Consider the following 25,601-nt stretch of genomic DNA (forward strand, 5'->3'; position numbering starts at 1 on the left):
GGACTTTCCGTTTTGAATTTTCCTCGGAGTTCAGTATTTTAGTGATTTTAATTTTTATTTTGAGTGTATGTGTACGAGGAAAAATCTTAATTCCTTACGAAATATATGGTCATGAGCCATTTAGTAGGCCAAGTAGAATTGTATTATATATACGGATTTTATTTAATTCGTATATCAGATTTTTTGTTCAGCTACATATTTAAAAAGTCTTGAAATGACTATCATAACTTCATATTTTTTCTAAAGCAATTATATCTATATACATTTTAATATATCAACAAGATTTGTTATGACAAACTTTTTGTCAACGTGATCTGGAATTTTCTCCGCATTGTTACACAGCAGTACGCTGGACATTCCAATATTGCGTGGCCCCATATAATCGTTATCTATATGATCCCCAACGTGTAAGGCATCTGATGCAGAAATACCACTGAGCTCTAAAGCTTTTTCATATATTTGTGGCTGAGGTTTAGCATGGCCTGCAAGTCTAGAACATAATACAAAATCAAAGTAATGTAAAAGTCCTAAACTCGATAAAACAGTCTCGAGTCGTTCATCAAAATTAGATATAACGCCTAACTTAATTCCCTTTGATTTTACATCTTGTAAAACATTTTGACTATTCGGTAACACTTCCCATCCTTTGTTAGTTTTAAAATGTAAGTACAGATGTGTTGCAACCTTCGACAACACCTCGGTATCTGCATAGCCACTAGAAATGAAAGTTTGTTTTACCAGTTCGTTCCACCACCCATGTGATGTAATCCCACTAGAAACTCCGTAGTTGGGATATTTAAGATTATGTTCTTTCCATTTAGTTCTAAAAGATACGTCTAGTTTTTCGGGATCAGCTTTAATTCCATATATAGAGGCTGTAGAGGCATACTGGTGCCCAACTCCGCCCAATACACGGATCACTGTATTTGTCGCGTCAAGAGTCAACAACTTTATCATGGCTACTGAAATAAATTTAAAAAAAAATGAAAACAGTATCCCGTTAGTTATCAACATGATTAAAAATTAAATCGCTAAAAATACGAGAAAAAATCCTTAATCAAATGGCAAAATTAAAAGCTCAAACACATCAAACGAATGGATAACAACTGACTTTGGAATGGACATTTTCTCATGTAGAAAAGTATGAATTAAACCTGGTTTTTATAGCTAGCTTAAAACGTTAAGTATATAATAACTTATTTCTTTCTTATTTTGAAGCTGTTCTTCCTCATGAATATGTAGCTGTAGTTGGCAAGATTTTAGGAATTTTCAGCTTCGTACTTTATTTGGCTTTTGAAACTTTTTTTTATTCAACTGTCGCTGATGAGTCTTTTGCATGAAGACCGGCGAAATGTGCGTCTAGCACAAATACAAAATTTAATCCTGGTATATATATGATGAGTTTATTCACTCAGGATAAATCACAACGAATCCACGTGACAACAATCAGCAGGACGATATCCAGATTAACAGTCACACAGTTCAAATTTCAATAAAACGTTTCATATTATATATGTATATGGAATAGAGAATAAAAACGGAACATGTGACCATGTGTCAAGAGACAAAACCAGATCAATTTGATATTTGATTATTTGTGTTTTAACGCCGCTTTTAAGCACCACATTTAGGCGACTTTCTTGTCGGTCAGTTTTCTATTGGTGGAGGAAGCCGGAGAAAACCCACCGACTTTCGATAGGATAACTGACAATCCTAGTCAATTAAGATCGGAGTCGAGTGCATCCACACGAGCGGGATTCGAACTCACAACCTCAGTGTTGACTGACTAGTGATTACAGTAGTAACTGCTCATAGACCACTCGGCCACCGTCCGAGGCCCCAAAACCAGACCAAAGACTCACTTAGAGCATAAAACAGCTCAAGGTACACAAGGAGTCACTATGGGTTCTTCAACGAAGCAAGAAAATCTCTCACCTGGAGGCCCCCCGTCGGGATTCGGCTGGCCCCTAATTAATAGTGTATACTAACACAGCGAGATGGACGCCACACTAAACTCTGAAACATATTAATGAACCATTTTTTAAAAAAGACACAAGACTAACAAAGGCTAGATGTTCCTTACTTATTTTAGAACCGTAAGAAATAAGTAAAATGACAATGATCAACATATTAAAATCACTGATGAGCGAAGGATTCAGCGTGACTCCCCAGCTGGCAGTTACTAACAGTGAATGTTTATCATATTAAAAAAATCTTTCTTCGGGCCCCTATAGCAAACTTTAGTCCTGGTATCTATGATGAGTTTATTTACAACCACTGGGTCGATGCCACTGCTGGTGGAGATTTATTTCCCCGAGGGTATCATAAACCGAGTAGTCAGCACTTTTTGTGCTGACATGAATTATCATTGATATTGTTATATTAATAAATTAACTGTTTACAAAATTTTGAATTTTTTGAAATACTAAGGCTTTTCTACCTCAGGCATAGATTACCTTAGCTGTATTTGGCAACTCTTTTAGGAATTTTGGATCTCAATGCTCTTCAACTTCGTTCTTTATTTGGCTTTTTTTTTTTTTTTTTTTTAACTTTTTTGGATTCGAGCGTCTATGACGAGTCTTTTTTTGTAGACGAAACGCGCGTCTGGCGTATATATAAAATTTGGTCCTGGTATCTATGATGAGTTTATTTAGTCATAAATTACTGCAACATGTGCAAGGATTATCCTTGATAACTGGTTATAATTGTCCCAATATCCCTATTTTACGACAGGTTTCTTGTTTTATTAACAAATTGATGGACATTTTTTTTTCAAAGAATTTAAATGTTTGATTTATAAAATGTATATATTTCCATCATTTATTTCTTAACATCCTTTTCAAGAAAAAATACATTTTCCTCCTTTTAAGACCATTTATAACAATAAAAAATATGGCCGAAACGGCTGAATAAAGCATGGCCGAAAAGGTAGTGTGACCAAAACGGCTATGGTCGAACTGGAAGTGTGGACGAAACGTCCTGCTTGAGTTTCTGTATGACAGTTAAAAAATTATTGCTCGATCAGTTCTTTAGTTAAAAAACAAACATCGAATTTCCACTCAAATTTATTTTATTCTAGTTATTTTATAGTCTATATAGAAAAGATTGACATTCCTGTAACCACTATAAATATATGCCTCTGGTTATAGTAGTCTCATATATTTCCTTATTTGGTAAGCACTAAATATGTCAAGGGACATAACTCAGTAAACATTAGTGACAAAAATTGTTATTTTTTGTAAGTTAGAAAAGGTAAATTCCCAAACTTATCAACCAATATCATCAAAGTTAATCATTTTAAACTTTATAATGTTAAATAATAGTTAATGATGAAAAATAAATGAATTTATGCAAATTTGATACCGTAAGGCAGGTGCTCGCCACTTTCGTTGTCAAGTCAGAACATGCAGAAGAGGAGGTGAATAATTTGGGAAATTTCATTAGATATAATTCAATTAAGTACAAACAAGTTAATAAAGCAGCAATAATTCAAATAAATATAGCGTTTTTATGAAGATATTTATTAATGTTAGTGCAAAATTGTACTCAAATAATTTTAACATAACAGATAATTATATTAAAATTTAATTTGGCACGCAGTAACTAACATGGCGGGTAAACAATGACAACAAATCGGACGAAAGAACTTGACAAGCTTAGAAACTTCATTTTTAATTGAGGATATGACATAGGTGAGTTTTGACAACCATGCTATATCTGTATATATCCCCGAGGAACCAGTAATGACGCACCTAACGTTGTGTTTGTCTCTGCATTTAATCTACCATTTAAAAGAATAAGAAACACGGAATAGAATGAAAGATTGATCACTTGTTAATGTATTTCAATCATTAAACAGTTGATTTTTGAAACAGTAAAAGCAATAAAAATCATGTTTGCTAACATTACAAACGGACTGTCAACTTATGATGGGTACCAGTAATGACGCACTATAAACAAACCAGTAAAAACCACTTGCAGTGTACCTGATGTTCGAAAAATTGCTTCATTCAGGATAATTTAAAGTTAACAGTATTCAACAAATTTAATTTTAATAACAAATTTTGACATTTACAGTCACTTTTATGATCATGTTGATAGCAACACAATTTTTTTCATTAATTTAATTGTAACCTATATTTTATTTCAAATTTTATATAAAATTGTTCAAAATTTATCAAAGTGACATATATATTCCATATACTTGAAAATAAGAAGTAATTGCATTCATAAAACAACATTGACATTAAAACATTTATCAATGTATACTTCGTACAATGAATGAAAAAATTCGATAAACCATACAAAATTATATAAGCGACGATCATTTGTTCTACAGTGATTCCCGCTTAAATGTAAAACCATGTCACATGACAGTCATATGATTTGAAAAACACAAACTGGGGCAGCATGTGCTTACATACTTTTGCCGGCCAAAGTGGATTTAGGACTGATAATCATTCTGGGAAGGGTAGACTGTTTTTGACCTTAATAAAATGGCGGAAATTGCATTATCTTTACTAATTCAAGCAATAATAACATTTCTGGACAGAGTTTGAGGCATTTATGTTGTAGTCATATGACCTTCACCATCATGTTATGAATAGTAATTATCGATGACGTCACAGCTTTTGTTTAGAAATATAAAACCCAAAACTTAATTGGTGCGTCATTTCTGGTCCGCGTCAAAACAGGTACCAAGACGATATACGTATACTCATGGAAACTAAAAAGATAATTTAAAATATATGCTCCGATGAATGAACTTGCTATTGGCAAGTATTGGCATTGCTAATATGCATGTAGTGATTTACGCCGATCCTGTCCTCAATAAATCAGTTATACATGCAGTTGTATCAATAAGTGCACGTCGATGACCCCTATTTCAATCTTAGGCCTATTTGCATAACTTATCTCTGATGAGAAGGAACAGGTGCTATTCTTTGTCATAATTTCCTTCTCGTTGCTTTCAAATTGTGAGATCTAAGTTGTATTCAGATAGCTGATGGTCTTTTCTTAAATGTTTTCACTCTGTCAAAGAAAGGCAGTGTCTGGGAGACCCCGCACACAGAGAGGAGTAGCCAAATTGACATTCATTCATGTCATAGACAAGCTACTAGTGATTGTTTCTGGTGGTATAATAAAATGTCAATTAATCAGAAATTAAATGTGAAATACATATATGTACATTGTATGCAAGGAAATTATCATTAATTTTCAGATTTTGTGAATTCATTGAAGAGAATCGCTAAAAACTGAAAGAAGAAGAAGAAATAAGATTTTTTAATATGTAATTATTAGTACAAATACAAATATACAAATATTTTATTAGCACAAACTCATCAACAATAAATGGTTAAGGCTCATGGTATATTAACTACATAGTTGGTCATACATAATAAGTATTGCAAATAATGACTATATTAACAATTAATATTATAAACAATGATTATGAATTAGACATATTGACAATTTTATAGAGTTTGTTGTGCTTTACGCAGGTTCAGTCAACTGTCTGAAATGAAAGAGGAAGTCAATTTAAGGATTGTGTATGAATTATTATTTAATAAAAAGATTATATTGTTTTCATGTTTTGAAATTTTGTAGGATCAACGATTATATTTGAAACTTTTTGGTAAAATATGGCCCTTTCAGTTGAATATTTTTAAATTGTAAAAGAAAATGTTTTTCGTTTTCAATTTGACCAGAATTACATACCTGACATACAGAGCAGTACATTGTATCTCTCATTTCTGGGAATATTTAGATGTCTCCCTCTTTCAATCATCAGTATATGAGCGCTTATACAGATCTTACATATTGCAGCTATGTCACTTCTGTTTTTCAATATATCAACATAGGGTGGTCTTCTGCCCATTATGTAGACACACTTGAAAAAGTCTTAACTTTTTTGATTCAAATATATTTGCATTTTGAACTTGCAAACATTGGTCATTAACTCTTTGTTTAATAGAATTTAAATTACTTTTAACATAATTAAAGTTATTGATGATATAAGACAATTTAAAGGGTTTGAATCTACAGATTTAGTGAATATATCATATGCCAAAGAATTTTCTGAAGAAACTATATGGTTCAGGTAGTCATAGTTGAATATTGAATATAATATTTTATTTTTTAAGGGAATTCTATTAAGTTGGCTCGACATCCATCATTAGATGCCTTACAGTGAACACTTATATATCTTTGATAAATTTAACATAAAGTTTTTCAAAGGGATCAGAGTCTTTAAAATGTGAATCCACCCCCAAATTTCACTACAATTTGTAAGAATGGGAGTAACCAAACAATCAAACAATTTTTCAAGAAGTCTACATGGCCCTTGGAAAAATGTTTTGGAATCCAGGTTGGCCCCTGGAGAAAATGTTAGGTATTGTTCCTGACTGTATTGCAGATTAATGTGTAGTTTTTATACGCCCGTCGTCTTTTAGACGGGACGTATTATGGTATACCGTTGTCCGTCCGTCCGTCCGTCTGTCCGTCCGTCCGTCCGTCTGTCCGTCCGTCGTCCACACTTCGGACAATAACTCAAAAACGCTTTCACCAATTTCCATGAAACTTAAGTGAATTGTTTATATCTATTGACGTAAGCTCCCTTTCGTTTTTTTTTAATTTCAGATTTTAAGTTTTGGATTTATGGGGCTTTATTCATAAAAAAGGGGGGATTTTCAACACTTCGGACAATAACTCAAAAAGGCTTTCACCAATGTCCATGAAACTTTGGCGAATTGTTTATATCTATTGATGTAAGCTCCCTTTCAATTTTTATAAATTTCAGATTTTAAGTTTTGGATTTATGGGGCTTTATTCATAAAAAATAGGGGGATTTTCAACACTTCGGACAATAACTCAAAAAGGCTTTCACCAATGTCCATGAAACTTTGGTGAATTGTTTATATCTATTGATGTAAGCTCCCTTTCAATTTTTATAAATTTCAGATTTTAAGTTTTGGATTTATGGGGCTTTTATTCATAAATAAGGGGGATTTTCAACACTTCGGACAATAACTCAAAAAGGCTTTCACCAATGTCCATGAAACTTTGGTGAATTGTTTATATCTATTGATGTAAGCTCCCTTTCAATTTTTATAAATTTCAGATTTTAAGTTTTGGATTTATGGGGCTTTATTCATAAAAAAAAGGGGGATTTTCAACACTTCGGACAATAACTCAAAAAGGCTTTCACCAATGTCCATGAAACTTTGGTGAATTGTTTATATCTATTGATGTAAGCTCCCTTTCAATTTTTATAAATTTCAGATTTTACATTTCCGTGTTATGAATTTTTATGCTTAAAAAAGGGGGGATTTTCCAATTTTGGGACAATAACTAACACTTTTACAAAATTTTATGCAACTTTAATAAATTGTTTATATCTATTGACATAAGCTCCCTTTCCATTTTTATAAATTTTAGATTTTACGTTTTCTTAAGTAATGAATTTTTATCTTTAAAAAGGGGGATTTTATGAAACTTTGGTGAATATATTAATGTAACATCCCTTTTGATTTGTATATATATTTCTAGTTGATCATATAAATTCATTTAAAGCATAAAAGACAAGTTAAAAGAGCAACGGGCGTATCATGCGCTAAAGCGCAGCCCTTTATTTAACTGACATGCACAATTGATTTCACAAATGTCGGAAATAAAAATAATTCTACATAATGACAATACCACTGCGCTCTGCATTGCAACTTAACCTTAGACCCACCATGCATCAAAATTTTTTCTAAGGAAGACTGAGATAGTAATACACATCCTTGGACCCTTTAATACTGTTTTACCCAAAATCAGATTTTCATCTACATGTAGCATCAAAACTCTTTGCTGAAAACCCTACAGTTTACTTACATGTAAGACAATGTTTGACATGCCCTTTTTGAAATATCAAACATTGTGCTAACGTGCCCTCTTCATGATTGGCTCCCTGTCCTTTTGAAATCCTAGCTGGAACACTGAACAATAATCAATTAGTGACAAGGAATAACCATTATAGAATACTTTTCTGCAGTCTAGATTTAGAAATTTCTTAATCTTTAATCATGTTAATAGTAGATATACATGTAGCCTAGATGAAATTTTTGAGCAGATCACCTAAGAGACTTTTGCATGTATGGAAGATTGTATCACTTGATTGTTTATAGTTAAACAATGCCAAAATATAAGAAGGTAACATCAACATGATGACCATGGGCCTAAGTGTGCATAAATGTACATTATTCCTACTTAGTTATACATGTTTGAATTTGACAGCTGACTTTTGTTTTGTGGTCTACAATGTACATGTAGTCATGTCAAGCCTAGTCAAGGGACAGTAATCATGGTAATTGGTTGAAATCACAGATTTTGCAAGTTTTTACCAAAAACTTGGAAATACATCTTGGATTTTTTACAAAGGAAAACAAATTATTACATGATTTAAGTTTTCATGAACCAAAATTCTTCAACATTTAAAAAAAATCCCCCGATTCGACTTCCTTTTAAAACACCTTCTTTTGAAAGATTTAATAGCATTATGCCATAGACAACCTAGACATATACTTGAAGGTGTTCAAAAGAAAATATTGGCTATTCCTCCACACCTTACCAATATAATGACACATGTACAATGTATATAGAATTTTTCTTGAAAACAAAATGTTACTGACAGATTAATTTTGTATTGATGATGTAAAGGAGAAAGTCCAGTAAGGCCCCTTTTTGGCCCCAACATATAGCAGTTTTACAAAATTGTTAAAATGTAAACTTTTAGTTATTTATTGGAAAGTAGAATGCTTCTGCTCCATGAATATGGGCTGTTTTTGCCAATACAATACACATATATCGGGTACTAGCATCAAGTCATGCTAAATTACTAAAATCTTCAATTTTAGCATTTTAGTTAAATTTTAGACGGTTTCCGTCTTAAATGAAAGTGAGTGTAGTCGTGTTTATTCTTAATATTGAAATGTAAGTTGTATTTGATGATAATACATAACATATATAAAGGTTGAGGATGAACACGGATGCGGCCACTTTCATTTTTGACAAAAACTATATGAAAAGTGACATTTTTAGCCATATTTCAGATAGATTTTTCACATTTAAGCTTGAATCAGAGCTTATTTAATGACTAAATCAGTTAAAAACTTTCACACAAACTAATTGAATCAACTGAAATAGACACAACTGTTTAAAAAGTGTTCAAAATCATTCCATAGATGAACCTGAAATGTGAGGCCAAAATCGACCCATACCGGACCTACTCCTTTATCTAATGACTAATTAAAGTGCTGGTAAATGGAGTTTATGATTGAATTAATTCTGGAAAACTTCTAAAAAAAAACAGTTTATCAATTTGCTGCTCTTCATACAGAAAAATACGAAGTGCCCATCCCTCTACCAAAACATTATTTACAAGAAGTGCATGTTGTTGTTTTTCACTTGGATCCAAAAGTTGTAATTGGTGGCACTTCCACTCATTGTAAATTGTTTAAGTTTGGTTAATGTTCCTGAAAATATAACTTTTGTCATGTTTGTTAAAACTTGAAAAAAAATCTTTATTTTGAAATGTACAGTATTAAGGGACGACATCAAAAGTTCAATGAAGGATAAAAAACTTAATTCACATAGTTTTTTCACTGACCCCCACACCCCCCCTCTTAACTTAATTTGGGAAAAATTGATTGACCAAAAGGGATATATGTAAAATCGATTTTAGATTAACAAAACTTGCAGCAATGTTGACCCCCCCACCCCCAAACTATTTGATTTAAGTTTTTTATCCTACATCGATCTTTTGATGTCGTCCCTAAGTGTAATGATATCACAGCCAGCTGACACTTTGTAAAACCAACATGACAAATTGACTCATGATTGAAATTCTTGGGCTCTTTGGACATGTTGGAGACTTTGCCTATTTTCTTGGAAACTATGAAAGATATTTTTTTAGTAATAGAAGCTTTAGAAAATTTTAGATCACAAAAATGATTATAATGAAAAGATCTACCAGTCAAAATATTCTGATTCATGTATATCTTGCAGACACTTTTTTTGAGTGATTGCCCTTATTAAAATGACAATTTTTTACTCTCTTTTGTGTTCTCGGATGGTTTTACACTAGTCATTTTGGGGGCCCTTAAGGCCTAAAAAAAGATTATGTTTGTTTGCCCTAACCCAACCTACATTAAAAATTGCTGCCTACTTAAAGTCTTTTATTGTCCTGATGTGAAAAAGGTTTTTTTTTCAATCAGATAGGCATAGAGACTAAACAACAAACGCTTTAATTTCTCTTTGTGGAAAAAAAAGAAAATGCCTACATGTACCTAAAAATGTACCTACCCACTGTTTCAACCTTTGGGTAAGGTTTGGACAAACCAAAATGATTTTAAGTGTGTCCTAATATAGCTTTCTGTTTGATGTGAGCCAAGGCTCTGTGTTGTAGGCAGAACTTTGACAAATTGTGACTTGGATGGAGAGTTATCTCATTGGCACTCATACCATACAGACGTGGACACAGTCATTTTTAAAAGGGGGTCCTGGTGGTTCCCAACCCAGGATAAAAGGGGGGTTTCCTACCACCAGAACCCTTCTCCACTGCCACATCTTCTTATATCTATTGACAAAAATGAAAGAAGAAAAAGAGAAACTCAGCTGTAAAAAGTCATCAGCATTACATGATTGACCACAAAGAGACTTTTGTCATGAATTCGATTCTAGTCCTCAATATTGGAGAGTGGCCATTGTTAAAGATGTAAAAAGGCCTACATTTGTATGTTAGGGACACAGGCTCTAGTTTATACATGTAGTGGTATTTAAAAAAAGATAACAATGCTTTTATTGAACACAAGCTGAAAATGTGAACACTAAATAAATGAATTGCAGTAATATTTTGATGGTTGAAATAAAAATATTTTGAAGGATCATAAATAAATTTCCTGGTTGTAATTGAAAATTTTCTGTTGATCAATAGGGTGAACCAGTTACAAATACCAGTTAAAATACACTACGATGTTTATATTTTAGCAGAGTGGCTAAATGAGTACTTTGTATAACATTTAGCTAACCTAAATTGATTTGTACTCATAAAATGTCAATATGGGACACAAACAAGGTTATAAACAGAAGTTTGTTTAAGGTACTTAATTTAATTTTAAAATGATTATGTTTGAATGTGTAATATTATTACATAGAAATTGAAGGGTATTAAAGGTATATATATGTATGTAAATCTGTTATTTTAAAAATACATTATATAATCCATATTTTTGCTGATTAGAGTTTCATATGGCACCCAACCATAAAAATATTAATGAACACAAAAAAAGACATCACATACAGATTTTTCAATTAATGTTTTTTTTTTAAAAGAAACTAAAAGAAAAAGAAAAACACCAATAGAAAGAATTTTCTTTGTCTCATATATAGATAAACCATATATATCCAAGAAAAATAAAAGAAAGCATTTTCAGATTTTAAAAAAATTATTTAACAATTCCTTCATGAACCATACATCATGTACATGGTGGCTCATAGACATACGCAGAATTTGGAATAGCATAGACCTATGCTTATAATGTAATAAATTTAATGCAATTCAATCTTTTCTGAAAGTTTAATTATCCAAAGTGAATTGATGCTATACATCTCTCCATGTACATGTAGTAAAGCCGTCACAATATTTGGAATATTCTCCATGATATTCCCAACTTTGTATTTTACATATTCACAACAACAATACTTCTCTATAAAAAGATTGAAATGGAAGGTAATTTACAATACATTTTCTCATCAGTTATTGACCAAACTATAACATTTGAATGATCTACAATAAGTGCTAACAGCCAAGCATTTAGAATTTAATTCGTCAGTTTTATACTTGGATGACTGCCATATCAACATTCATATAAACCACCCCTGAATTTTAACTTCAATAAGAAGGTTTGGTATTTAAATTGTACCAATCTTTTACATTTGGATAACTTCTATATTGTATGTATGTCAATTTTTTAAGTTAGTGGGATTTTGATTAGCGTTGGAATTTGTGATATACTGGCATTTACTACTATGGTATGTTACTGATAGCTCTTTTGAAATATGTTTTGTTTGTTAGTACTAGTAGAAATTGTAATCACATATGCACCTTTTAGTGTAATACATGTACAATCCAGGTTTAAACATGAATTAATTCCAATGTTTATATTTGCTGACCAAGATCCCTGTTTATTTACTAATCTTGAGAAGTTCCTTTAAATTTGGTCAGCATTAAATCTTGCAAACATGTACATTAACATATTTGTGAAGAACTTACCCTATATCATGTATATAATAATTGTTAGTTGTATACAGTGGATTTGTTTATTTTCGTGTATACCAATTTTGGTTGTTTGAGGATAACTTGCATTTTCGTGGATATCTAATTTCATGGTTTTGGCAAAGTCTTCATACATTCCTTAAGAAAATTTGTCATTTGTTGAACATTTAAATTCATGGTTCCACTAGTACTGTACCCAGGAAATCCACGAAAATTGGTATCTAACAATTGAACAAGTATTAATGAATCTACAGTAACTATCAGATCAAATTTTATCTACATTTTTGTTTGGTGTAATTCATATGAGGCAGTTTAGTTTTGATACTTTTAACCAGAAACAGTTATCATTTACTCATGTAACTGTTGTTTAAATTACATCTATATTCTTTCAATTCTGACTAAAATCAATTAATATTTGATATGCATGTACTCAAATACAAAAAGGATGCATGGATTTAAATAACATTATACATGTAATATAATCCCTTCTTAATTCCAAACCATTTTCACATAACAAACAAATCAATGGAAATATTTATATTTATATTTATGGGCTCTAATTATTCATCATGTTGGAAACTTCTGTGTTTTTTATTTTCAGTAATCAAAGTTTGCTATTACTTAAACTACTGGTATATAAGATAAATAGAATCTTTAAAAAGCAAAACTGATCAGCACAAAATCAGTGGCGGATCCAGCAATTTTAAAAAGGGGGGTTCCCAACCCAGGACAGGGGGGGGGGGGTTTCCAGCTATATGTCCCCATTCAAGTGCATTGATCGGCCCAAAAAAGGGGGGGTTCCAACGTCTGGAACCCCCCCCCCCCCCCCCCTTTGGATCCGCCACTGAAAATGATCTAAAAATAAGTTTCATGTAAGTAATCTTCAGTTGTTTAATGAATGTCCTGAATAAAAATAAACGAAAGAGCCAGTGTCACTCATCTGCATTTTCATCAATGGCCACTTTTTGTCGAGCCTTCGACTTTAGTCGAAAAAGCGAGACTAAGCGATCCTACATTCCGTCGTCGTCGTCGGCGGCGGCGTCCACAAATATTCACTCTGTGGTTAAAGTTTTTGAAATTTTAAGAACTTTCTTAAACTATACTGAATTTCTACCAAACTTAAAAAGAAGCTTGTTTATGATCATAAGAAAGTATCCAGAAGTAAATTTTGTAAAAATAAAATTCCATTTTTTCGGTAGTTTACTTATAAATGGACTTAGTTTTTCTGTGAGGAAACATTACATTACTCTGTGGTTAAAGTTTTTAAAATTTTAATAACTTTCAGAAGCTATCCTTGATTTGTACCAAACTTGGACAGAAGCTTGTTTATGATCTTAAGATAGTATCAAGAAGAAAATTTTGTAAAAATAAATTTCCACTTTTCCGTATTTTACTTATAAATGGACTTAGTTTTTCTGCGAGGAAACATTACATTCACTCTGTGGTTAAAGTTTTTAAAATTTTAATAACTTTCATAAACTATCCTTTATTTGTACCAAACTTGGACAGAAGCTTGTTTATGATCATAAGATAGTATCAAGAAGGAAATTTTGTAAAAATAAATTTCCACTTTTCCGTATTTTACTTATAAATGAACTTAGTTTTTTTTGCCAGAAACAAAACATTCACTCTGTGGTTTAAGTTTTTAAAATTTTTATAATGTTCGTAAACTATCCTGGATTTTTTACCAAACTTAGACAAAAGCTTGTTTCTGATCATAAGATATTAATCAGAAGTATTTTTTGTGAAAAAAAAATTCACTTTTTCCGTATTTTACTTATAAATGGACTTAGTTTTTCTTTCAGTTAACATTACATACAGTCTGCAGTTAAAGTTTATAAAACATTTATTAGATTCATAAACTATCCTTGATTTTTTTACCAAACTTGGAAGCTTCTTTCAATCAAAAGACAGTATCGAGAGGGAAATTTTTATTGATGTTTTTCCTCATTTTTGTTGAGTCTGCAATTAACAGCAAAAGTAGGCGAGACACTGGGTTCCGTGGAACCCTTACGAATTTTTACTTTAAATAACTATATAATAAAGAGTTAAGTTTGTTAACTGACTATTTCAGTCATTTGACATATATCTGTTGATCTTATCCTACTGATAACTTTCCTTTTTAAAGTTTCTATTTATCAATGGTAGTTTTCAAGATTATATGGAAAAAAATGGTAAACAAAAAAAACTGCATTTGGTCACATAAAAATATCTAATGTCAATCTTTTTGTATTCTATTTTTCATACCACTGCAAACCTTTGTTATTTAGATATGTTTTCAGAAATCCTCAAAGATATACTGTTACTGCATTTACGATGTCCTTATTTTTTCTTCAAATTAAATAGTAGTAAGTCAAAACTAATCCTTGCACATTTTCATCCAATAGACGCAAAGCTGCCGCCTACTACAATGAAGAAGACTCCATCCAGGGGAGGGCAGTCAAATCTTCCAGTCCCTAAGACATCAAGAGGCTCCCCTGGAAGTTCTAAATCTGTTTTGAATGGGAGAGGAAGCCATTCAAGATCTTCAGAAGACATTCCACGACATGTGCAACTAAGTTATGGAATTGGCGGGATAAAGTCTCCACAGAGGAGAGCAATTTCACCTGGTAATGAAGCCAGGTTCACTGTGGCAGACCAAGGTAGGCAAAGAAGTTTTATTAATGCAAAAAGACCTGTTTATTTTATTTGTTACTGGTTACAGTGACTTGACTGTTAGTGTTGCTATCCACCAATTGCAACTCATTCAAAATTTGACCAAATTGCAATTTGTTTTATAAAATCAAATTGTTCAACTGGTCAGAATATTGAACAAATTGTTCAGTCAAAATGTGAAAGTGCAAGGTGATAAAGTAAAATATACTTACAATCCTATAAGACTTGTACTCCACTTAAATGATGTTATTACTAAACAACAAATGGAAGTTTTTAACGACCTTGACTGGCTATACAGCTATTACTAAATTTGTCTATCAATCTGTATAGTTATATTATAGCCATTACCATACTAAAGGTGAACTGTTTTATTTTGAATTGCTATAAAAATGTCCAAACTAAGCTTTTATATAGTTTTTCTTTCGAAAAGGATTTTATGTTTATAAGAATCATATATCATTTAAAATAATACATCATATATTCAGTAAAATACGTGTGAAATAACAATATGCTATTGATAAGTTTCCTTGGGGAGATAACCTAAAATACTATTCTTTTGAATAAAGATTTTTTGAAACCAAAAAAGATTATCTCCCCTTTCTACAAACATATTGCAATTTCACAAATATTTTACTGAATATGAAATGTTTTTATTCACATAATGTGTGATTCTTATGAATATAGAATACTTTTCGAAAGAAAAACTATATAAAAGCTTAGTTTGGACATTTTTATAGCAATTAAAAATAAAACAGTTCACCTTTAGTATGGTAATGGCTATAATGTAACTATACAGATTGATAGACTGATTAAGTAATACCATCAATAAAGTGGAGTTAAAGTTTTATAGGATTGTAAGTATGTTTTATTTTATCACCTTGCACTTTCACGACTTGACTGTGGTTTTCTACAGCAGTTGGTTCAAATTTCTGACCAGTTGAACAATTTGGTTTAATAAAACAAATTGCAATTTGGTCAAAATTTTGAATGAATTGCAATTGGTGGATAGCAACACTAACAGTCAAGTCACTGTAACAAATACATGAAATATGAGTTCAATCATGTGCCAGAACAGACCATAAGATAGAAATCACTCTAGAATTCATACTTTTGGTCATGCTCTAATTTTCCTTGACAGTTTATTTAGCTCTGAAGGATTAGAGGGGGAGATCATCAATGTGCATATTTTTTTTTGAGATATGAGGCATGACAATCTTTTCATCCTCAGGAATAGATTACCTTTGCTGTTTTTGGCAAAACTTTTAGGAATTTTTGCTCCTCAATGCTCTTCAACTTTGTACTGCATTTTAAACATTTTTTTTATTTGAGCGTCACTCATGAGTCTTTTGTAGACGAAACGCATGTTTGGCGAAATATATAAAATTTTAATCCTGGTATCAATGATGAGTTTATTTTTCATAAATTATTTTTTCTTTGTTAATTACATGTACAATGAATGTAGCAATGAACACATGAACACTAAAATTATGTAAAAATACAAGTTATATATATATATATATATATATATATATATCGATAAGAATGTATCAATTCTTGTATTATAAAATTGTTTTTAATACCTAAAAAAAGATTCCAATTTTTAGCTCACCTGGCCGAAAGGCCAAGTGAGCTTTTCTCATCACTTGGCGTCCGTCGTCCGTCGTCGTCGTCCTGTGTTAACTTTTACAAAAATCTTCTCCTCTGAAACTACGTGGCCAAATTTAACCAAACTTGGCCACAATCATCATTGGGGTATCTAGTTTAAAAAATGTGTCCGGTGCCCCGCCCAACCAACCAAGATGGCCGCCATGGCTAAAAATAGAACATAGGGGTAAAATGCAGTTTTTGGCTTATAACTCAAAAACCAAAGCATTTAGAGCAAATCTGACTGGGGTAATATTGTTCATCAGGTCAAGATCTATCTGCCCTGAAATTTTCAGATGAATCGGACATTTCGTTGTTGGGTTGCTGCCCCTGAAATGGTAATTTTAAGGAAATTTTGCTGTTTTTGGTTATCTTGAACATTATTATAGATAGAGATAAACTGGAAACAGCAATAATGTTCAGCAAAGTAAGATTTACAAATAAGTCAACATGACCAAAATGGTCAGTTGACCACTTTTGGAGTTATTGCCCTTTTTAGTCAATTTTTAACCATTTTTCGTAAATCTTAGTAATCTTTTAGAAAAATCTTCTCCTCTGAAACTACTTTGCCAAATTTAACTAAACTTGGCCATAATCATCATTGGGGTATCTAGTTTAAAAAATGTGTCCGGTGCCCCGCCCAACCAACCAAGATGGCCGCCATGGCTAAAAATAGAACATAGGGGTAAAATGCAGTTTTTGGCTTATAACTCAAAAACCAAAGCATTTAGAGCAAATCTGACAAGAGGTAGAATTGTTAGACAGGTGAAGATCTATCTGCCCTGAAATTTTCAGATGAATCGGATAACCCGTTGTTGGGTTGCTGCCCCTGAATTAGTAATTTTAAAGAAATTTTGCTGTTTTTGGTTATTATCTTGAATATTATTATAGATAGAGATAAACAGTAAACAGTAATAATGTTCAGCAAAGTAAGATTTACAAATAAGTCAACATGACTTAAATGGTCAGTTGACCCCTTTAGGAGTTATTGCCCTTTATAGTCAATTTTTAACCATTTTTCGTAAATCTTAGTAATATTTTACAAAAATCTTCTCCTCTGAAACTACTGGGCCAAATTAATCCAAACTTAGCCACAATCATCTTTTGGGTTAGTAGTTTGAAAAATGTGTCTGGTGACCCGGCCATCAAACCAAGATGGCCGCCATGGCTAAAAATAGAACATGGGGTAAAATGCAGTTTTTGGCTTATAACTCAAAACCCAAAGCATTTAGAGCAAATCTGACATGGGGTAAAATTGTTTATCAGTTCAAGATCTATCTGGCTTCAAATTTTCAGATGAATCGGACAACCCGTTGTTGGGTTGTTGGCCCTGAATTAGTAATTTTAAAGAAATTTTGCTGTTTTTGGTTATTATCTTGAATATTATTATAGATAGAGATAAACTATAAACAGCAATAATGTTCAGCAAAGTAAGATTTACAAATAAGTCAACATGACTTAAATGGTCAGTTAACCCCTTTAGGAGTTATTGCCCTTTATAGTCAATTTTTAACCATTTTTTGTAAATCTTAGTAATCTTTTACAAAAATCTTCTCCTCTGAAACTACTTGGCCAAATTAATCCAAACTTGGCCACAATTATCTTTTGGGTTAGTAGTTTGAAAAATGTGTCTGGTGACCCGGCCATCCAACCAAGATGGCCACCATGGCTAAAAATAGAACATGGGGTAAAATGCAGTTTTTGGCTTATAACTCGAAACCCAAAGCATTTAGAGCAAATCTGACATGGGGTAAAATTGTTTATCAGGTCAACATTTTCTGCTCTGAAATTTTTAGATGAATCAGACAACCCGTTGTTGGGTTGCTGACCCTGAATTGTTAGTTTTAAGGAAATTTTGCTGTTTTTGGTCATTATCTTGAATATTATTATTGATAGAGATAAACTGTAAACAACAATAATGTTCAGCAAAGTAAGATTTACAAATAAGTCAACATGACCGAAATGGTCAATTGACCCCCTTAGGAGTTATTGTTCTTTATAGTCAATTTTTAACAATTTTCATAAAATTTGTAAATTTTTACTAACATTTTCCACTGAAACTAATGGGCCAAGTTCATTATAGATAAAGATAATTTTAAGCAGCAAGAATGTTCAGTAAAGTAAGATGTACAAACACATCACCATCACCAAAACACAATTTTGTCATGAATCCATCTGCTTCCTTTAATATTCACATAGACCAAGGTGAGCGACACAGGCTCTTTAGAGCCTCTAGTTTAGTTTCCAGTTTAATTTTAGTGATTTATTAGTGATTTATAAAAATTAGCCCCACTTTCTTTATCAACCGTATGTGTTTTTTATGCCCCACCTACGATAGTAGAGGGGCATTATGTTTTCTGGTCTGTGCGTCCGTTCGTCCGTCCGTCTGTTCGTTCGTTCGTTCGTTCGTCCGTCTGTCCCGCTTCAGGTTAAAGTTTTTGGTCAAGGTAGTTTTTGATGAAGTTGAAGTCCAATCAACTTGAAACTTAGTATACATGTGCCCTATGATATGATCTTTCTAATTTAAATGCCAAATTAGAGTTTTGACCCCAATTTTACGGTTCACTGAACATAGAAAATGATAGTGCAAATTTCAGGTTAAAGTTTTTGGCTTCAGGTTAAAGTTTTTGGTCAAGGTAGTTTTTGATGAAGTTGAAGTCCAATCAACTTGAAACTTAGTATACATGTGCCCTATGATATGATCTTTCTAATTTAAATGCCAAATTAGAGTTTTGACCCCAATTTTACGGTTCACTGAACATAGAAAATGATAGTGCAAATTTCAGGTTAAAGTTTTTGGCTTCAGGTTAAAGTTTTTGGTCAAGGTAGTTTTTGATGAAGTTGAAGTCCAATCAACTTGAAACTTAGTATACATGTGCCCTATGATATGATCTTTCTAATTTAAATGCCAAATTAGAGTTTTGACCCCAATTTTACGGTTCACTGAACATAGAAAATGATAGTGCAAATTTCAGGTTAAAGTTTTTGGCTTCAGGTTAAAGTTTTTGGTCAAGGTAGTTTTTGATGAAGTTGAAGTCCAATCAACTTGAAACTTAGTATACATGTGCCCTATGATATGATCTTTCTAATTTTAATGCCAAATTAGATTTTTACCCTATTTCACGGTCCATGGAACATGGAAAATGATTGAGTGGGGCATCCGTGTACTTTGGACACATTCTTGTTTATTTTAGTTCTAGATCTACATTTATCAATTCAGAGATGAATTTTAATTCTTAAGATGTAATGTACCTTTTAAACACTTTTGAAAATTAGTTCTTTTGAATAAAATCATTTCACAGTCATTGGTGTTTTAAAGAATCTGAAATACATATGCATGCTTTTTTACAAAAAGTTACCAAAACTTTAGTTCTAAGGATTTTCACATAAAAAAAAATCAAATCTTACCTTAACATGAAGGGAAACATCATATATTAAAGCATCTTGAAAATACCTATTTTTAACCTCATACATGTATATAGGAAAAGAAGAATCAGAGGAACATTTCTGTTTTGATATTAAAAAGTCTTGTTGTGACTAGATGGTAATCTTTAGAAGATTCACTATGGCTTTTCTTTAATCCAGCTTAAAACGACAAAAGAAGACAGTACAACATATTTTTAATCGTGACTTTTATCGTCCTAATTAAATTTTCCTCTCCGTTAACAATCATTTTAAGTTCAGACTTGTTTTAAAATTACTTTGAAATTGAATAAGATGAGTTAAAAAGATGATTCTGGTTTCTAATAAGAGGAACATTAAGGGCTTGGTATTATATAGGCCCATAGGGTATACTTCAATGCAACAGCAATCCAACACAACTTATAACCAAGTGTTAGGAGTGTTTCTTTATAGAAGTAAAGAAGTTGAAGAGGTTTTTTTTGTTTAGCAACTCATTTGAAGAGGTTTTTTTTGTTTAGCAACTCATTTGAAGAACCTTACAAAGTTTTACAGTTTCCTAACTTTCTGTCATGTCTGTATTTAAGTTGTAACAGATATGAATTGAGTTTGGCTTTTAAAACTATTTTCATCACATTTTGAACATTAAAAAGCAATAGGAGTAAGGACTAACAAAGCAATCTTTGAAATATAATTAAACAGAATCAATTGATGTTAAATACCAATTAGTAGTAATGTGTTAAGTATGAATTGGAAAGGTATAAATGTCCTTCTTGGGCCTTTGTAATCTATGGGATTAAAAGATTATTCTAAATTAGTATGATCGGTACAATTATTAAAACTTTGATTTTTAATGATAAAATCTAGATATTTAAAAAAAATTAGAATAAGGATGACTCTGTTTATGAAAGATCATAGGTATTGTCATTGAGCATGATTAGAGATAAAAAATAGTTTCTTGTTACTGATATTTTGATTTATATATGGTGAAATGAAAGATCAACAGTGATATAAAAGTGAAATGTTCAATTGAAGACATTTAAAAAAACATTTGATTGGATTAAGGAATAACAAGTTAAGAAATATAAATATGTTGATGAAGAAAACCCCAAAAATGGAAGAAAGTGTAAAAATGGATTCGTTATAAAAAAAAATCAAAATAGTTTGGAAGTATTGCCATTCAATTAAAAAGTTATGTATAGTGCTAAATAAGTGCCCTTTATTGTGGAATACTGTCTTTATATTTTAATGGTGAAATAACTCAATAACAACAATGTTTCCTTCTTTAAGAAGACCAACAAAGTACAGACCATTATATATTGATGGTTATCATGTAAAATCTAAAAATGGTAGGTATATTTAAAGATGTTAATCTGTTCACTAACTTTTATAAACTTTTGAGGAGGAGACTGTCTCAAGATGCATTTTTCACTTTTTGTGATATATATATAACAGTTTAACCTAATTGTTGTCGTTAATCACTAATTCAATTATTCAATGAAATAGAAAATTTTTATTATTTTCATATGATGATGTGAGGAAACTAAGAGATCAAGCATCCTCAGAGTAGCAAAAATACAGAAATATATATCACAAAAATAAATGAATTCACAGTATGGTAGGCTCAGTTGTGTCTGCATAAAAAGTTAATATATATATAAAAATATTTAAAATTGAGAATGGAAATGGGGAATGTGTCAAAGAGACAACAACCTGACCATATAACAGACAACAGCAGAAGGTCACCAATGGGTGTTCAATGCAGCGAGAAATTCCCGCACCCGGAGGTGACCTTCAGCTGGCCCCTAAATAAATATACTAGTTCAGTGATAATGAAGCCATACTCCAACTCATACACAAGAAACTAAAGTTAAAAATAATACAAGGCTAACAAAGGCCAGAGGCTCTTGGCTTGAGACAGGTGCAAAATGCGGGTGATTAAACATGTTTATGAGATCTCAACCCTCCCCCTATACCTCTAGCCAATTGATGTAGAAAAGTAAACACATACATTTTAACAATACGCACAATAAAATTCAGTTCAAGAGAAGTCTGAGTCTGATGTCAGAAAATGTAACAAAAGAAAATTAACAACAGACTACTAGCAGTTAACTGACATGTCAGCTTCAGACTTCAATTACACTGATTGAAAGATTATGTCTTCATGATATTATATGAATATCAGGCACACTCTCTCCTGTTAGGGGTTTAGTATCATACCATCATAACATATATGAGAAAAACACAACCTGTGTCATGCAAACAACTGGTTTTTAAATAAATGTGTTTAGTTCCGATGCATAGACCCTATAAGTGAATCAATATTAAAGCCAAAATATGCAATCTTTAATGACCTGACAACAGTATCGTAACTATATCCCTTCTTAATAAGTCTATTTAAAGGTTTTGTTAGCTTCTGAGGTGAATACTGTCATTTTTGTGCTTGTTTCAGGTCAGCAGGCTGGTGTACGGTATATTACCGAGGACCTCATCAGAAAGATTGCCAAAGAGGACCAGATAGAGATGATAACCAATCTTAACCTTACCCTAGCCAAGGAGGGAGGAAAGAAAATTAAGGTAGGTTTCCATCATGTTTAACATTACCCCTATGTAAAATAACCCAGAAGCATTAACATGTTATGTACATGCCAGTTTGATAGATTTAAAATTTGCTAAATTTAATAATAGTCTAAGCCTGTGGACAAAACAGGGTATCATGAAGATTTAAAATTGAGAATGGAAATGGAGAATTTGTTTAGATAATCTACATGCATATTATGTGGTGTGATTGCAAATCAGTTAACTACCAGTTTTCATCATTATATTTGGGTGTTTTTTTTTATTATAATACATTGAAAGAAGGTGCTGGCATTTCTGCTTTACTGCATCATCAGTCATTGAAGGAGTATTGTTTTAAAGTATTAATTGTCTGGTTAGGCCCCTTTAAGAGAAGGAAGGGGGGCTTACATCATGCCCCATGCCTCATTTACCAAGTCATTTTAAAAGTGCTGACAAGTGCCCCTCATGTAAAGATTGAATTGGAATTAGTTGATATAAATATGTTGTAAAACTGATAACTGCACATGTTAAGTCTTTTTGTGTATTATGCAATGAAGATTAGGGTCAAATACCTTTTAAGAAATCTGTTGAAATTTTTTTGTCACATTTTAAATCAATATTTTTTGAAGGACCTAAAACTATTATCGCTGTGATTAAAAAATGGCTTAGCTGCATTTTTTAAGAAAAATAGGTGACAAAAGTTATGTTTTTGTATATTGAAGTACACGTTTTCATGTTGAGATCTTTATACTTGAGTGATCCCTTTTGAGCTACATAAACCAAGGACTATTAATATCATAAAATACATTACTGTCCTAGATCTTTATAGGAATTGATTTGGTGTATTGACGAAAGAATAAACAAAATTTTTACTTATCTCTTTTATGTATACCAAGTTAAATGATTTGGATTTATATATTGACTTAATTGAATGAATGAAACCGATTTAAATTGTACCGTAAATGGTGTCATTTTAAATTGATAATTGATCTATTTAGAGAAATTGGAAGTCGAAACTGTCTGTTTATTTTACGTACAACTGTATTTGATATTTGTATACTGGGTAAAGCATATTCAGATATACTTAGAAATTCCATCTATAAAAAATAAACCTAAGAACATTCACTGTGATAAGCTATTATATGCTCTGGCACTGCATGAAAAAAGTTATCAATGAATTAAAATATTCTATAATGATATCATGAAAGTTGTGACAATAAACTTGGAACTTTTTATCTAAATATTTTTTCATTTGGATTTTTTTTTTAATTTACAAGTAAAAGTAACTAGATAGCACTGGAAAATATGTTACGTGTAGGTAATTTGAAATATAATGTATTTATTATAATACTTAGGGAATATATTAAAAAAGTTAAAAAAAATAAAAAGTGCTTTTGCTTAGTTCTTTGTTCAATTTTCAAAAATATCTGTCTCCTCCATTCGGAGGCTCCCTGTCGTCAGTAATGAAAAAGTACATGTATTTACAAATCTTTTAATATTGGACACTAAATTTTTAATAAATTTCTTATTTTCACCTAATTTTAAAGGATATCTCATCACATATATTTTACTTGTAGATTAAAAACTATTTCATTTTGAATCCATTCATATGCATTGATCAATACTTTTCGCTTATTTGCACAAAATGTGTCCTAAATATTAAGATTTTTTATGGAAATAAAAGTATTTGTCATGAAATAAATTATTTGTTCAGTTCTCATATTGTAGAATAAGAATTTTTTTTATGTGTATAGCAATATAAGACATTCCTTGAGTCTGCATGTTTGAAAATAAGTATTATTAAAACTATTAGGTCCACAAATCACATGTTAAAATGACTGACATATATAATACTTAACTTCCATCTCATTCATACATGATATAGGATACATAATGTATCCAATTGTATTCAGCTAATACTATCCATAGTTAAATATATGGTAAATGGTTAAATTAAAGATTTATGGAGCTCTATAAAGAAATAATCCTGTTGGTCTGCCTCATACACCTAGCTCCTATCAGGCTGTAATGGTTTTAATGAAACTTTACTTCTAGGTTAAATGATACTTGAGGATATCCATAAAGTGATTTTTTTGGCCCATGGTATCCTTACATGAGTTCATTCACAGTTCTAGAAAAACCTCATTAGAATTTTGATGGTTTGATATATGTATCATCCGAGCGAAAATGGTTTCATTACAAAAGCATGCCAATGCAGATATTTTTTCATTAGCAAGTGTTGTGGCCATGTATACATTTTTCATTTGATCGTATTCTATGTTAAATATTTTATTTTCAAACATATCTATAATTTAAATTTCATAAGTTTTACTTCTGACACCTTGTTTTTACTTGTCAAGAAATTTGACATTCTACTCAACAAATAATTATAAATGGATTTCATTGAAGGAAAGTGTTCTCTTTTATCTCGGATTCAAAACACACAGTTTGAAATATATCTGAAATGGCATTTATTCAAGCAAATAAATAATTCATTTATGTATGGATTTGTAAACATGCACACAAATCATTTAAATACCTTTTATTGCTGTTGATATAAAAGATGGATATCGCAGCTATTCATTACCTTAGAAAAAAGATTAATTGTTTAAAAAGAAAATTGAATGTTTAAATGTCCTAAGTTATGTATAGTATATGAGCAAGTGCTGAAGTGCATACCTTTATATTGTGTTATATATCTATGCTGTGATTTTGTTTTCTTAAGCTCTTTATGTCATTCGTGAATGAAGTATAATGGAAAATGAAAATAATCAACTATTTTTGGAACATTACTGATAGTTTTTCTGGAAATTGTTGCAAATATACTTTTAACTTATAAACAGTCATATAAATAATACACATATGAGAACTACAAAGGCATCCTTCAATACAAAGGAGAACCATCCACCCTTCCCCATTTACATGTTAAAGTATTACTGTTTTAATTTCCACATTTACATGTTAATATTTAAATAACATACTGGGGAGAAATATCTTTGAGTTTGAGGTTATTAGAAGTTTTTCTTAC

The 25,601-nt window shown here is 31.4% G+C and overlaps 2 protein-coding genes across 10 annotated transcripts in view; one reads left to right on the forward strand and one right to left on the reverse strand.

Annotated features, from left to right (window-relative positions):
- Positions 1-249: 249 nt before the first annotated feature.
- Positions 250-20,088, reverse strand: LOC143062817 (haloacid dehalogenase-like hydrolase domain-containing protein 3). 3 transcript variants are annotated; one of them, XM_076234629.1, is made up of 2 exons: positions 20,024-20,088; positions 250-962 (listed from the first exon to the last, which is right to left on the reverse strand). In XM_076234629.1, the coding sequence occupies exon 2, from the start codon at positions 955-957 to the stop codon at positions 256-258; it is 702 nt and encodes a 233-aa protein (XP_076090744.1). In that variant the 5' UTR covers positions 958-962; positions 20,024-20,088; the 3' UTR covers positions 250-255. The 3 variants fall into 3 exon arrangements, with proteins under 3 accessions (XP_076090744.1, XP_076090743.1, XP_076090742.1); XM_076234628.1 differs by lacking the exon at positions 20,024-20,088 and adding an exon at positions 3,364-3,416 and having other exon boundaries at positions 250-959; XM_076234627.1 differs by lacking the exon at positions 20,024-20,088 and adding an exon at positions 3,364-3,415.
- The window catches only part of LOC143062815 (uncharacterized), a 99,542-nt gene continuing 77,519 nt past the window's right edge, over positions 3,579-25,601 (forward strand). For 6 of the 7 annotated variants that reach the window (XM_076234618.1, XM_076234620.1, XM_076234621.1 and 3 more), the window contains exons 1-3: positions 3,579-3,692; positions 14,704-14,958; positions 22,467-22,591. In XM_076234618.1, the coding sequence (XP_076090733.1) occupies positions 14,727-14,958; positions 22,467-22,591 (357 nt within the window). In that variant the 5' untranslated portion in view covers positions 3,579-3,692; positions 14,704-14,726. Of the gene's footprint in view, positions 3,693-14,703; positions 14,959-22,466; positions 22,592-25,601 lie in introns of those variants that run through there. The other variant, XM_076234624.1, reaches the window with a different exon arrangement.

This window comes from Mytilus galloprovincialis, chromosome 2, assembly GCF_965363235.1.
Source record: "Mytilus galloprovincialis chromosome 2, xbMytGall1.hap1.1, whole genome shotgun sequence".
Classification (NCBI taxonomy): Eukaryota; Metazoa; Mollusca; class Bivalvia; order Mytilida; family Mytilidae; genus Mytilus; species Mytilus galloprovincialis.

Excerpts from the sequence above, each read along its gene's own strand:
- LOC143062817 (XM_076234629.1), bottom strand. The coding sequence starts at position 957 with ATGATAAAGTTGTTGACTCTTGACGCGACAAATACAGTGATCCGTGTA.